Source organism: Sinocyclocheilus grahami, unplaced genomic scaffold, assembly GCF_001515645.1.
Source record: "Sinocyclocheilus grahami isolate Dianchi unplaced genomic scaffold, SAMN03320097.WGS_v1.1 scaffold163.1, whole genome shotgun sequence".
Classification (NCBI taxonomy): Eukaryota; Metazoa; Chordata; class Actinopteri; order Cypriniformes; family Cyprinidae; genus Sinocyclocheilus; species Sinocyclocheilus grahami.
This window is the reverse complement of record NW_015505342.1, coordinates 392,061-402,993: the sequence shown is the minus strand read 5'-3', so window position 1 is coordinate 402,993 and position 10,933 is coordinate 392,061. Positions and strand designations below refer to the sequence as shown.

The window sequence follows — 10,933 nt, the reverse complement described above, 5'->3', positions numbered from 1 at the left end:
CATGAGTTCCCTAGAAGGGGACCGTCTCGGGTTACGCATGTAACCATGGTTCCCCGAGAGGGAACGAGATGCTGCGTCCTCTCGCCATGCCTAGGGCTTGCCTGTTTTCACATCTTCTTCTGACAACTAAGTTGGTGACGTATTCGGCAGGCACCCTCATATACTTCCGGGCATTCGCCTATGATGTCACAGGCGTTGTGGGCCAATGGGATTGGAGTTGTTTCACACATGCTTCAGACACCAGTCCTGCTGATGGCAGTCCCCATAGTGTCCGCTAGTGGGCGCAGCATCTCGTAACCATTCGGGAACCATGGTTACATGCGTAACCCGAGATGATAGATTTTAAATAATTTTTTTAAATTAAAATAATTTTAGCAAAAGCTATAATTTATACACAATATAAGCATTTATAATATATATAGCAATTTATAAAATCAGATACGGAATGTTAAAATTTGATATTTATATATAAAATTACTCAAGTACATTAAATTATATGAAATTATTTATATTATCTAATAATTATATTTTAACTTATTTAATAATATAATATTTATTTGAAATATAAAATAATATATCATACTTTTTTATTAATGATAATTATCAACCCAGAAACATTTTATTAATCTGCGAAGGCATCATCAGTTAAAAATAAAGAAAATTAACCAAGTGACCGCAGGATGAAAAGGAGGTAAACTTAAGATAGATTTGTCCTAATGAATGATGACCTCACCGTAATTATCTTGATCTTTAAAGATTTATATAAATCATACATAAACCTTTATGACAATTTACACAATTACTTAAGCATTTAAAGTGATTAAAATGACAAATGACAAAGAAAACTGGTTCTTTTCAGCTGAAACTACAGCAGGCCAACGATAAACTTCAACCGCAATGAAGTGTCAGCTGAGAACCCAGAACACTGGTATCAATAAAACGCATGCATGTAAATGGTTTAAGTCATGTTCTGAAGTGAAACCCTTCACAAAAGAAGTCTTTAATCTGCTTGACACTGGTTGGCAGTCGCCTCGGGTGAGAAAAGAGACTGAAAGTCTCAGAAAATAATTATGTTGAGGAGTGTCTTTGATGATTAAAACCAAAACAAGGATGGGCGCATAACTCAAACGACACTTACTGTAGACTCGTCCAACAGGTTGAGGAGGTGGAATGAACCGTTGGTTTTCAGCTTACCGTGGCGTTATGTTGACCTTTAAGCCTCAAGACCTTTGCTGTGTAAACGGAAGCGATGCATCGAACAGTTAAAGCTGTACCTGGCGGAGCACATTCAGGGTTAATAGGATGTTGGCCGACAGGTAGCAGCACGCGAGAGAAAATCCCTTGTATAACCTTTAACAAATGTTGTTGAGTGTATTACACAGCGTAGACTGCACTTAAATCTCTTATTTATAGTAAATTGATTCAGTGTTTATGCTTGTGCTGAAAAAGCAACTCAGTATGACTTCTGACGCAAGATTTTGTTGTTTTGGTCACCATTTACCCCTACGGGTATCATCTTACCTATGCGAAACCACGGCCCAGTATTGCCTTTATGTCTGAATACGGCAAGGATTTCATTCAAAGGTCATTCTTTAGTCAGAGGACCAACACTAAAGAAAAAACAAACACCTTTACACCTAAATGATGACGTACAGTATTCTATAAGATTGAAGTAAGACATATCAGTGGGAACCATTTTTTACTCACACAACCATATAGATTTGGTGGTTCAGAGGTGCACATGAGCAGACTGAAAACGATTTTGCATGCAAAAGTACATTTTGTATATGGCAGGTTAAACTAATTTTGTCAAAGCAAAATTATTTATTAGATATAATAATATATATATATTGTTAAAATGCAAATAAAAGAAATTCATCATTATTAATTATTATTAAATTATTAATGATCAATTAATTGTTTAGTAACTATTTATTTAATTAATATTTTATATAAAATAAAATAGCTGTGGGGTAAAGTGTGTCAGATGCTTCATGGTAAACTGTTACAGTGGGTAAAATTCAATTAAATTATATATCTGTGGTGTAAAATGTGTCAGATGAGTCACAGTGAACTGTGCCAGTGGCTCAATAAAAATAAAAATATAAAAAAAGTCAGCTGATTCTTTAAAAAAAAAAAAAAGTAGAAAAATACTTAAGTACATTGACAAAGTCAGAATATTAATCATTTTCTTGTCTGGTGTACTGACATATGAATAATCAGCATCAAAATAAGTGTTTACAATAAGTTATGCATTAGTAAACAGCCTTTTTCTATTTTTGATAATTTATTTAGGCTAATTATGTTTTATTTTATGTAATTAATCGGTTATATATTTCAAAATGACCCAATTCATCTCGTGTGTGTGTATATGTATATATGTATATATATATATATATAATGTATGTATGTTATAGACACTTTCCTCTAATGTAAAATTACATGTTTACTTTAATTTTACCTTTGCCTTTATCTCATTAAACCTCTTAGCTACCTTTTAAAACCCCACTCACCCCACTCTCTGAATCAAAACAAAAGATTCAAATGAGTAAACCCACCACCAACATAAGAAGTTTTAAAAAGTCATGACTCCGAAGGGAGTGGTGATGCATGAAAGCGGTGACGGAGCGGGAGAAAGTGTGTGAGTGTGTGAGTGGGGAAAGAGGGGAGGCGCGGGCCGAAACCTGCAGCAGCAGCGCTCGCGAGAGACCATGACATCTGCCTGAGAGACGAGCGCTGGATTCGGTCTGGATGAGGCGAGCTATGCGGCCGAGAATAGAAAGATAACACGGAGAATGAGACACTCCCTCATTAGGGCATGAGAAAAGAGCTGCGAATGAGGGAATTAGGCTACGACAGGTTTGAAAAAGAAAGAGAAATGACAAAGGGAAAGGTGAAAGACTAAATAATTATGCACATGGATCATAGGGAACACGATCTTGTACGTGTGTAATTGTACCTCACCTTTGTACAGTGTGTCTGGGACATATAGTCCTAATCACAGATACACATGACTCGAAAACATTGTAATTACATGCCTTTGGGCTGGTTAAAGTGTACTTCACTAGAATAGGTTGATAACGACGCTAAATGACTGGGAACAAGTAAAAACATTTCATGGCCAAAAACCTTGTGTGAGCTCTTTTTCCCCCATATCTGAATCACAAGCTTAATTTACATGAGTTACATTTTCCTTCAAACTTTCATTTGGAGCTGGGTTAAAGGAGCATGTTTCTGTTTTATGGTGCAATATTTGTGTTGCATCAACATCATGCAAGTACTATGATCGGTGACTGAAGTGTAGGCTGTTTTATCGTAGGCTATTTAGTTCAATCAGGCTTATTCCTCAAATGCACTTTCACATCTAATCATCGAGGGTGTGGAGTGACAGTGACAGTGAACTGGTGGCTTAAAGTCCTCATTCTGCACATACCGAACAGGGCAATAACCTTATATTATCATACAGTTATGGTCACTGTACAGGTGGTAGGAAAACACTTCATAATAACTTTATACATAACATTTTATGAAGCTTGACATAAAGCAAATTCATTTACATTTTTAAAAGTGCTTATTTTAGGTTTGTTTTACTAAATATAGTATATTACAATAATTATATACATATTTGTTTATTTTCGAATAAATAAATAACACCTAAAATAAGCACTTATTTATATATATATATATATATATATATACATACACTCATCTATATCATCAAAAATTGATATACGTTATATATTTATATATTATATAAATACTTGCACATAGAATAGCATAGCACATGCATGAAAATGGTAGAATAAATGACAGTTTCATCAAAATTCTAACGAATTAAATTTGTTTTACCTTAATAATCTGTGGTTGTAAAGGCAACATTCATTAAAATGTTAGAATTGGCGTTTTTTAAAAAAATACTTTGAGATGAATTATGGCATGTCACACCGCAGTACTTGTATGAATTATATAAAGTAATACATTTGACAGTATGAACTACTGACCTTTTTAGCTAATGTTTAATGGCTGTTATTGTTCGCAAACGTTATAAAGTGGTACTCTTTTGTTATGTCTCCTGACCCATCAAACCCTAAATTCTGGGGAATTAACTTAGAATTAATGGTTATTCATAAAATCGTCTGGATCAGGTTAGGCGTGCCTCAGGGTTCTGTACTGGGTCATTTTATGGGCGCACCCTGGACACACCTGTTTGATGCTTTTCCGATAATCATTACATAAATAAGCTGAAATAACCCCACCCATGGGTAAAACTGTATAAAAAGATCACTAGCTCTCCAAAACCATTAAGTAGCTGTCAGAGGTTTCCAACAAAGCGCAAAGACAACAGGAACAGAAACCATGACTCAGGTTACCCAGTCTTTTTCACGCAAGAGCATGTCCAGCTCCAGTTCTCGTCCCTTCACCTCGCTGTCGCTCAGCGGGGGATACGCCAAGCGCATCGCCGTCGGTCATGCGCCAAGTGTCTACGCAGGTGCAGGGGGCTCTAGCGTGCGCGTCTCTTACGCACAGAGTTCGAAGAGCGGTTTCGACCTGGCCAGCGCGCTCGGCGGCGGTGACAATGGCTTCGGTTCGGCTTTCAACGAGAAGGCCACCATGCAGAACCTCAACGACCGTCTGGCGAGCTACCTGGAGAAGGTGCGCTCCCTGGAGAAAGCCAACGCGCAACTGGAGCGCCAGATCCGGGAGTGGTACGAGAAGAGAACCCCTGTCTCCAGAGACTACAGCCACTATTACGTCACCATTGAAGATCTGCGCAAAAAAGTGAGTGATTTTACATTACAGAGCTATAGAATTTATATTATTTACGACGTGGAAAATATTGAAATGAAAAGTAAACTATACTATTTATGACCATAGTACTATAATTATGATATTTTATTGGCCTAAAACAGTAAATCGATAAAAAACTAAAACATAAAACTAAAAGATTATCAATCCCTATAGCCTGCATATGTCTATATTAGATAATCATGTCTCTAGGGTTATGTTTAACCATAACCAAAACTATATTTGAAAAAAGTGCAAAAAAAAAAATATATATATATATAAATGCAAACTAAACATAAACGAGAAATGTTATCTTGGCAACTAGCAGAAATACTAAGATGACTACAACTAAATGAAACTAATAATTTAAAAGTAATAATCTATAGACATGTTTTAGAATATATATATATATATACACACACACACTCATACTGTATATATACACACACACACACATACATATATATACACACACACACATACTGTATATATATACACACACACACATACATATATACACACACACATATATACACACACACACACATACTGTATATATACACACACACACACATACATATATACACACACACATACACACAATGTTTGGTTTACTTTCATAAGCTGTATGGGAGTCTCAATTCATCATCTGTTCGTCTTCAGATCATCGTCGCCAGCCAGGACAATGCCAGAATCATCCTTCAGATCGACAATGCCAAACTGGCAGCCGAGGACTTCAGAGTCAAGTTAGTACAACAAACAAAAACCTTTACCTTCTTATTCCCTCATTTAAAACATATTTTCATGAAGTTTGTATTGACTTTAATATCCTACTTCATTCAAGTAAAAAAAACCCCCAGCTTAAACCAGTCTAGACCAGTAGGCTAAACCAATCTTTCATTCCCAGCAAGGGTTTCCCCTAATTTTATGAGCTTGTTAATGTCACACCCAACATTTTAACACTTGGGTTTGTCTAGATTCCCAGCCTAACATTGTTATTCTTGGCGGCTTCAGGTACGAGAATGAGTTAGCCATGCGTCAGTCCGTGGAGGCCGACATCGCCGGTCTAAGGAAGGTTCTGGACAACCTCACTATGAATCGCTCAGACCTTGAGATGCAGATTGAGGGTCTGAAGGAGGAGCTAGTCTACCTGAAGAAGAACCATGCAGAGGTGAGATCAAAAAATATTTTATGGCCCTCCAGGCAGGGCAAACCTGGTGCAGCAAGGCAAGATCTTTACCCAATAATCCACCAGACCAGACCAATAATCTTCTCCAATCAAGTGTAATTTTAAACATTAGGCACTATTATAAATGCTAATCCTGTAATTAAATGTTACCCGGAGCACTGGCATTCAAAACGTAAAGGTGCAGTCACATTTCCCACTCCAATAGGTATCTGTGCAAAAGAGAATTTTGTGTGAAAGCAAAATAAAAATAAAAATAATTTCTTACCTCTACCACTAGGGGAAGCTTTATTTGATAAAAACTACATAGCCACACCCCTAATTGTTTCTCTCAGCTCAAATTCCAATTAGTTATGATTATGTTAAAAAATATATTTCCAGCTGCATATAGAGGGAGCAATTTGTAACTATTCTGTGAAATTTCACTCATGTGACTGTACCTTAAGAGTCAAAGTTCAAGCATGTCCATGTCCTACAATAGCAATTCCCACTTTTCAAAACAACCATTCTTCAAAAGAATACGCAATGTTCGAAAAGGTGCATAAGCTAACGGCTATATTATTTTTCTGTAGGAACTCGCAGCTATTCGCGCTCAAATGTCCTCCAGCAGTGTAAACGTAGAGGTTGACGCTGCACCTCAGCAAGACATGGCCCGCATCATGGAGGAGATCCGATCCCAATATGAAGGCGTCATTGAGAAGAACCGCAGAGAAATGGAGTCCTGGTACAAGGGCAAAGTAAGTGCTCGTTCTTATTTGCAATGGCTAAAACATACACAATCAGCTAGAAAATGACCTCAAACCTCTTTCCCTACAGTTCGACGAACTGAGCAAGCAGGTATCCACCAGACAAGAAGACATTACATTGTCCCGCAGTGAAATCAACGAGCTCAGGAGGACCCTTCAGAGCCTGGAGATCGAACTACAGTCGCAGCTCAGCATGGTAGAAGTCTTTCTTTCTCATTAAAATTAATTCTAGCTTTAATTTAATGTTAAAAACATTTCCACAACCACTAGGAGGAGCTTTATTTGATCCAACATGCATAGCCACACCCCTAATTATTATTCTATGCTCAAGTTTCTACTAGCTTTGATCAATAATGTTAAAAAATACATTTTGCAATAGCTGCTTCTAGAGGCAGCCACTTAGGCAATTTATTATGCATAGCCCCACACCCTCACCTTTCTTCTATGCTTTATGATTTGACAGAAAGCGGCACTGGAAGGCACACTGGGAGAGACAGAGTCACGGTACAGCCTCCAGCTCAACCAATTGCAGGCCGTCATTAACAGTCTGGAGGTGGAGCTTTCTCAGATGCGCATGGACATCGAAAGACAGGGCAGCGAATACAAACTGCTCCTGGACATCAAGACCAGACTAGAGATGGAGATCGCAGAGTACAGGAGACTTCTGGATGGAGAGGACATTCAGTAAGTTTGTTACAAATAAACAAAACAAATGAACACCAAATTGTCTTATCAAAGATCACAGGAGTTGTACGATATTTCAATTTTTTTTTTTTTTTTTTTACAGGAGACAGACGATCAAATTTGTAGAGGTTGTAGTTCCTCCTCCCCCCAAGCGTGAGTATTTTTAGAATTTTTTTTAAAATTCAAAATTGCATTATACATATTAAAATGTTTTAACCTAAAATAAAATACGACATGATAAATCAATTTAAATGATTTAAATACAATTAAAACGTTGACAATTAGATGTAAATGGGTAGCTTTTAACTTTTTAACAATTTTTCTTTATTCTATCTCTCCAGCCGAACCTGTGGTGACCAAGCGTGTTCGCACAGTAATCGAAGAAGTGGTTGATGGAAAGGTCGTTTCTCGCACAGAGGATGTTGATGTCGAGGTCGTGAAGAAGTAAAAATGAGTCAATGACAGCAATGAGCTCTGTAAAGCCGGCATGAATTTTCAGCCTCAATACAGCTGATTAAATTATCCCTGTTCAACATCTCATGTAAAATGCCAAGAAAAATAATAAAAAAGACAAGCTGAGAAATTAAACGTGTTTGTTCTTTCATTCCTGTATGAGTAGTAGGTCGATATTTATCAAAAACAACACTGAAAATAGGAGTTTGAGCTGTATTATATTTGATTTGACGTGTGTCACAAGCGCCAAAAGACGGAATTTTCAAATGTACGCCAGTAAGAAACAAAACAGTCTGTACAAAAGACATACTCGCTCTCTCACAGACAAACAAACACAACTGGGAGATATACAAACATGACATATAATTTCCTTTGTATTTTTCTGACGTTTTAAAAACTACTAAAACAAAAATAACCACCATTATCTTTTCAGAACACTTTTAATATATAACGTTGTATTTACAAGTATTTCACATATGACACTATGTAGTTAAGAGCCCCCCCCCACAGGTGTCCGTATTTGACAAAATGTTCAACATAAATAAACAGCATATTTTTCCCCATTACACAATTACAGTATAAATTCTACAGTAGCACAGCCGACTACCACAGTCAGTTGCAAAGTGCTGTCCTTTTTTTCGTTAAATACAAAAATACCACCACTTCCGATGCAACGTCGGTAGTAAATTTCTAGCTGCTGCGCTAAACAACGTACACTGAAGCAAAATCGGCTCACATTCAAAACGGTGGGCGGGATTGGTCCTTGACGCCAAATCGTTTGCACAATGGCACCGCAAAACGGCATTCGGAGGGAAATGTTTGTAAAAACATTCGCAAACAATTAAGATGGTCCAGAATGTCACATAAAAAAATGATGCTCCATAATTCAATGGTATCCTTTCTCTTCAGAAATGCAGAAAATGAGAACTTAAAACTAAAAAATGCATTAAATTCATTTATTGTTAAATTTTGCACTTGCGGTGAATAAAACGTTAAAGCGGCCAATGAGTTCAGTAAATGTCATCATCTCTACAGTCATAGCAAGTACTAAATGAACTATGACCACCTTTCGAATAATATTGCAGGTAATAGCTAACAGGTAACTAGTTAGAGAAGATGAGCTATGGATAAGCATAACCAATGATAAGCAGAATTAAAACCGGTATCTTCAGAGAGTGGAGCAGATATTTCTTCTCAACCAAAAACACAAAATTATATAAAATTAACTAAAATCTGAAGGTAATAGATTTCTTACAGTAGAAAAATTTGATCGTAAACATTGAAGAAAATTGGTGGTTGCGAATATGTGATGATCTTTACGCTAACCAGAGAGAGTGCTAGACTAAATCGTACATTAAACATTTAATTTGCGTCCATACTTCAGCTTTATTTTCTAAATAATATGCTTCAAAGATCCGGCAAACATGGATCTGAAAGAGGATCAGCTGCCTGATGCAGATACAAAATGCCAGCCGTTTTACGTACTACACGTAGCCTTGCAATAAATAGCGATTAGCCAAAGCGACGTACCAACCGGTTTTAGAGGCAAACGGCTGTGAAATTTGGCAGCAAGAAACATCTTCACCATGGCTCATATTTAATGCAGCAGGTGGCCTGTTAATTTCGCTAAATTTATAGAGAACTTTAATGTTACCATGGAAACTTTATCAAGTAAAGAAAGTACTTTACGAAAGTCTAAAGTACTTTACGAAAGACTATATTTAAAGCGCCAGGGTAAAAACTAATGAAATGTGTATTGTTAAAAGCTTTGATTTTGTTTGACAATTTAAAAAAAGTTAACGATTTTAACTTACGTTTTAAACTTAAACGTTGAAACAATTACAGTCACAGTCAGGAAAAGGGAAGAGAACGGGCCGAGCACCTGTTGCACCTGCTGTTCAAGTCCACCGTTAAAAATCCCCCAAAACAAATAAATAAAACATAAAACGTGCTGTCATTAGTTGCAAGAGTTAATTCTGACATGGACTGTGGCTCATTTCAGCTTTTGGCACAAAAGCAAATTTCTTTCTCTAACCCAAATGATTAACATTATTAACCGTACCTACTCATAAGTAACATGATACTGTTTTTTTTTTTAAATGAAAAATCCCCTTAAGTCATTGTTTGTCGCTGTAAAGTGCAATAGTGCTTTTTCGTCTGTATTCTAGCTTGCGGGCGATCAGGTCCACTGCCTTCCAGCAGGGGGCGACAGCGAGCTGAGTGCAGATCTCACTGGCAGTAGTTGTAAATCACAGAAGAACCTCAGAAATGCTGAAGGGCGGTGTTCATTCTTCCTTTTCGACTGGAGGCTCAGTCTCAAATGGCTTTACAAGCTCCTCATCATAAACTTTCAGAATCGCTTCGCATACAAAACGGTACTGGCTCTGGAAACAAATAAAATGGACAATAAGTGATTTAGCTGCACTATGAATAAACAATACTGTATTTATGCATAAACATAATGAGATTAGCTGGTCTGACAATTTCGGAGACCCTTTTTTGTATCAGTCCACCAGGAAAGAATTAATTGTTTGATTAACCAAAGTTGCGAAGTTCGTGACATCAAATTTTTTATATTTATGAACGTAGTTTGTAGGGATGTAACGATTCACTCAACTTACGATTCGACTTGATTCACGATTTTGATTTCACGATTTTTTTTAACAAAATGAGATTTAAGAAATTATAAATTGTCCTTTTATTATTGCTTGGACAAAATGCTGCACATTTCTTTGTCAAATTGAAATATAACACTATAATAATATACTAATATAGCACTTGCATATTATTGCTCTTTTGTTGGTTTTGATTGCTTCTATTGTCCTCATTTGTAAGTCGCTTTGGATAAAAGTGTCTGCTAAATGACAATTTAAATATAATGTAAATAACAAAACTACATTGAAATTTTAAAACAAGCCCCAAATCAAATAAATTAGTAACACAAATAAAAGAAATCTCTTCATATAAACAAACTAAGGCTTTGTCTGTGCTCTTTCCATTTAAAATTAGAGGCAACCACTGCATTTTAATCACGATCCAAACAAAGATGCTGCATACATGCAACATGAGCAGTTTTTAA

The 10,933-nt window shown here is 36.5% G+C and overlaps 2 protein-coding genes across 2 annotated transcripts in view; one reads left to right on the top strand and one right to left on the bottom strand.

Moving 5' to 3' along the window:
* The first annotated feature begins 4,293 nt into the window (after window positions 1-4,293).
* LOC107593038 (keratin, type I cytoskeletal 19-like) lies at window positions 4,294-7,989 on the top strand. The gene is made up of 8 exons (XM_016282615.1): window positions 4,294-4,779; window positions 5,449-5,531; window positions 5,800-5,956; window positions 6,544-6,708; window positions 6,788-6,913; window positions 7,181-7,401; window positions 7,505-7,554; window positions 7,743-7,989. Exons 1-8 carry the CDS (start codon window positions 4,357-4,359, stop codon window positions 7,847-7,849), a joined length of 1,332 nt encoding a protein of 443 aa, XP_016138101.1. The 5' UTR covers window positions 4,294-4,356; the 3' UTR covers window positions 7,850-7,989.
* Window positions 7,990-9,952: 1,963 nt separating this feature from the next.
* LOC107593078 (tyrosine-protein phosphatase non-receptor type 4-like) overlaps window positions 9,953-10,933 on the bottom strand; it is a 42,396-nt gene continuing 41,415 nt past the window's right edge. The window contains exon 26 of the mRNA XM_016282660.1: window positions 9,953-10,238. Within this exon, the coding sequence (XP_016138146.1) occupies window positions 10,140-10,238 (99 nt within the window). The 3' untranslated portion in view covers window positions 9,953-10,139. The remainder of the gene's footprint in view (window positions 10,239-10,933) is intronic.

What these genes read in the sequence shown, in the direction of transcription:
- LOC107593038 (XM_016282615.1), top strand. Translation starts at nt 4,357, where the DNA reads ATGACTCAGGTTACCCAGTCTTTTTCACGCAAGAGCATGTCCAGCTCC. An exon ending in CTGGATGGAGAGGACATTCA is followed by an intron (nt 7,402 to 7,504) that starts GTAAGTTTGTTA and finishes TTTTTTTTACAG; the next exon opens with GAGACAGACGATCAAATTTG. An exon ending in AGTTCCTCCTCCCCCCAAGC is followed by an intron (nt 7,555 to 7,742) that starts GTGAGTATTTTT and finishes CTATCTCTCCAG; the next exon opens with CCGAACCTGTGGTGACCAAG.